Source organism: Polyodon spathula, chromosome 7, assembly GCF_017654505.1.
Source record: "Polyodon spathula isolate WHYD16114869_AA chromosome 7, ASM1765450v1, whole genome shotgun sequence".
NCBI classification, from domain to species: domain Eukaryota; kingdom Metazoa; phylum Chordata; class Actinopteri; order Acipenseriformes; family Polyodontidae; genus Polyodon; species Polyodon spathula.
The window spans coordinates 23387043-23390553 of record NC_054540.1 but is presented as its reverse complement, the minus strand read 5'-3'; the positions used below and the strand labels follow the sequence as shown (position 1 = coordinate 23390553).

General features: G+C 35.1%; 1 protein-coding gene across 1 annotated transcript; it reads left to right on the top strand.

Annotated features, from left to right (window-relative positions):
- Nucleotides 1-843: 843 nt before the first annotated feature.
- LOC121318378 (sulfotransferase 6B1-like) lies at nucleotides 844-2881 on the top strand. Its single transcript, XM_041254962.1, has 6 exons — nucleotides 844-1050; nucleotides 1184-1392; nucleotides 1579-1705; nucleotides 1814-1908; nucleotides 2221-2407; nucleotides 2541-2881. The coding sequence occupies exons 1-6, from the start codon at nucleotides 912-914 to the stop codon at nucleotides 2657-2659; spliced, it is 876 nt and encodes a 291-aa protein (XP_041110896.1). The 5' UTR covers nucleotides 844-911; the 3' UTR covers nucleotides 2660-2881.
- Nucleotides 2882-3511: the final 630 nt, after the last annotated feature.

Sequence of the window (3511 nt, the reverse complement as noted above, 5' to 3'; positions counted from 1 at the left end):
TGCATATTTTCTGTTTTGTAATTTGTTTGTCCTTTACAGTAATTGTAATGGGAACTCAGTCCGCTAATGATTTTGTAAAGTCAAAGAAAAGAGGAAAGTGGTACAAAACTTAATTGTGCAAAAGTCTCCTTGACTTTCCTTTGGTTGTTGTCAGCTTATTAAAAAATGTTGTTATTCTACCACGCAAATCAATTTACTTGATAAAGTTGGAAGTGAATGAAAAAAGTATGTCATAAAATGGCCTTATTTCCGGACTCAAGATCAGTCATATAACAAGTTCCTTACAATATCTTAAAATGCGCATAGAAAAATGCAAAATGGCACATGGTTGAATGTCTCATCAAACTCAAAAGTGTCACGCCACAATCGACTTTCAGCCTCGGTCCATTTACGTCTATCTGACATTCCACCATACACAGACCTTTGTCATCGTATAACCCTATACTGTACTTCATCACATCCTGTCTAACCAATCAGGTTGCTGCATTGCTATAGATAATGTCAGAGTACATACAGTAGTATATGAAATGGAACTGTGGGTGGTATTCACAAACCTTGTAATTGTTTTAGGAATGTTTTTTGGACTGTTTTTAGAATGTTTATAAATAAAATATCAAAGATTAAACAGTACCTTGAGAGAAAATAAATCTCTAAGACAGAAGGAAAAATGTTTCATGAACCACAAACCTGATTAAAATATAAAGGGCTTTAAAAAAAAAAATTTTACGAGATAGAGTTGATTGCACCATTTCCTTCCGGTATGTTTTTAAAAACATTCCTTTACATCACTGATAGTTTCCGGTTCCAAGCTCAAAGATAGATATATAAAGAGAGAAATGTTTCTCATGGATAACACAGAATCAAGCTCTTTCTGAAGACATTTGACAAACTCTAAAGACATTCATCACAAGATGCCAGAACAGACTGAGCTTATTCACACCTTCAATGGCATTCCATTTTCTACAAGAGTATCAAAAGAGCTCCTTCAGTCTCTAGACACCTTTGAAGCCAGAGAAGACGACGTGTTATTAGTTTCATATCCAAAATCAGGTAAGACACGTTTTTAATATTATTTTATATCTTCCCATGTACCTTAGTAACTATATAAAGCTGGTCTGTCAGAAACAGGTAGATCAGTATACACAGACTGCTTGACTGATGTGTCTTTTGAAACTCTTCCTAGGCACGCACTGGCTTACAGAGATTATGAAGAATCTGTACCACAGCCAACGCGAAGACAATGGGGTTAGCAAAGTGACACTGACATCACCTCTGGAGTTCGGAGATCTCTCCAAATTCGATGAGCTGAGAAACCTCCCCAACAAGAGGCTCATCCCAACACACCTCAACTATGAGATGATCCCAGTGCAGTTCAAAACAAAAAAATGCAAGGTAATAGAAAACAGTCATTATGTTTATTGCTTATAACATGAACATGAAATCATAATGGCAAAGTAGCACAGCCGTGCAGTAATAAAGGATACTCCTTTTCATCATTACGCTGCGCAAACTTAAAATTATTAGGTCTGAACTCGTGAATTACACAAACTAAAACTATTATCTCGTTCTTGTTTACAGATGATTTATGTGATCAGAAATCCTAAGGACACCGCTGTTTCATTGTACCATTATTACAAGCAGAACCCCAATCTGCCCAAGATTGAGAAATGGTCCACCTTTTTGGAAATGTTCTTGAAAGGAGAAGGTAAATAAGAATCATGTTTAGATAGAGATGGAAAAATGTGAAGAATCTTAATCAGTGCAAAAATCTTAATCAGTACAATAATTTGCTTTGCGTGTATTTGTATTGCAGTTGTGTGCGGTTCCTGGATTGACCATGTCCTCAGCTGGGAAAAGAGTAAAACTGATGAAAATGTCCTTGTTCTGTACTATGAGTCCTTAAAGGAGGTGAGTTCAAAATGGAGCACAGGCATGGACATCATCCATTTGATATTGTCTTACATTAAGGTTGAACTAAATCATCAACAACTAAAACATCACTTTGAGGGATCAAGTTAACTGGACAATCCCTGTTGTACTTTTCCATAGCAGATGCATGTTAGGAAATTTGTAGAAATCATTTAGATTCATTTGAACATGGTGGTCTGATTTTTTTCTTTTCCATGCTGTTTCACTGGGTTTAATTCAATCCATTAACAGCAATACTTTTAGCTGTTCCCTCAATATAAAACTAAACTATCAATTGTATGTTTTTCATAGGATCTTCCCAAGTATGTCAAGGAGATCAGCACATTTTTGGGCATCAACGTCACTGAAGATCAAATCAAAGACATTTCAAAGAAATCTTCCTTCAGTGAAATGAAAGAAAAGGCAGAAAAGGAGAAAGTGAATCCAAACCACACAGTCTGTGTACTGACGTCCAACAAGAAGCTGATATTTAGGAAAGGTAAGAGTTTCATCACCACTGAACTAAAACTAAAGCAGTGTAATGCTAAAAGAGAGGGCATTAATAAGCCCAAAAAGACAGGGTATGCATTGACTTGTGCAAATAATACATTCAAACATTTTATGTCTTTCAGGTACTGTTGGTGACTGGAAAAATCATTTCACTTCCAAGCAGAATGCTAGATTTGATGAGCTGTTCAAGGAAAAAATCAACTCCAGTGAATTAGCAAGACGTGTGGAATATGAGAGTTAAAACAGAAAGAGCAATGGAACACTTACTGTATTAATGATGTAAATTAAGTGCAATACTGTAGTAAGGAATTTTCCAATGTAATCTCTGGTCAAAACTGACTCCCTTGTTTTTGGGTGAAATCTGTAAGTCATGGTACTTTTTGCTGGGAACAAGTTTGATTCACTTTGTTTTGTTAAATCAACATGAAAAAAAGATTTGTATTAAAGGTATAAATGTTCTGTTTAATAATAATAATATGTATTTATTTAATTATTGGAATGTTTTAGAACACTTGTTTTCTCTGCTCAGTGGTTATTGTTTACACAGCATTAGTGTATAACTAGATGTTAAATTATTGCACACAAGAAAGATTTACAAACTACAGAATTACTGAATTCAAATTGTTATTATTGATAAGTGGAATACAAAGGCTTCTTATTAATCATACAATGAAGACGCTTATGTAAAACAAACAAAATAATAACCATGTTTCTGTTTTTAAAGTGTGGATAGTATACAAGAAAACTAACAACATCCCACATATTCTTTTAAGAAGTCAAAGAAAAAAAGGAACGTGACACAAAACTGTACAGCTAATTTTATTGCATGTTTATCCCTGGCTTGTTGTGATCAGTAGGTTATGTCAGGCCATCATTGTTTTTCAAATGACACTCAGTGACACAGCTATAGGACTCAGCAGTGTTTCTATTGGTATAAACTCTGATGTCCTTGTTGGTACATTTTAAACCAAGTAGTGCCATAGAAGTATGGTTCACCTGTCCGTTCGTCCACCCCCCCCCCCCCACCCCCAATAAAAAAACCTAAAATAGCCCTCAAGTAATTTTCAGCTGCTCAATTGCTTAATAATGTACA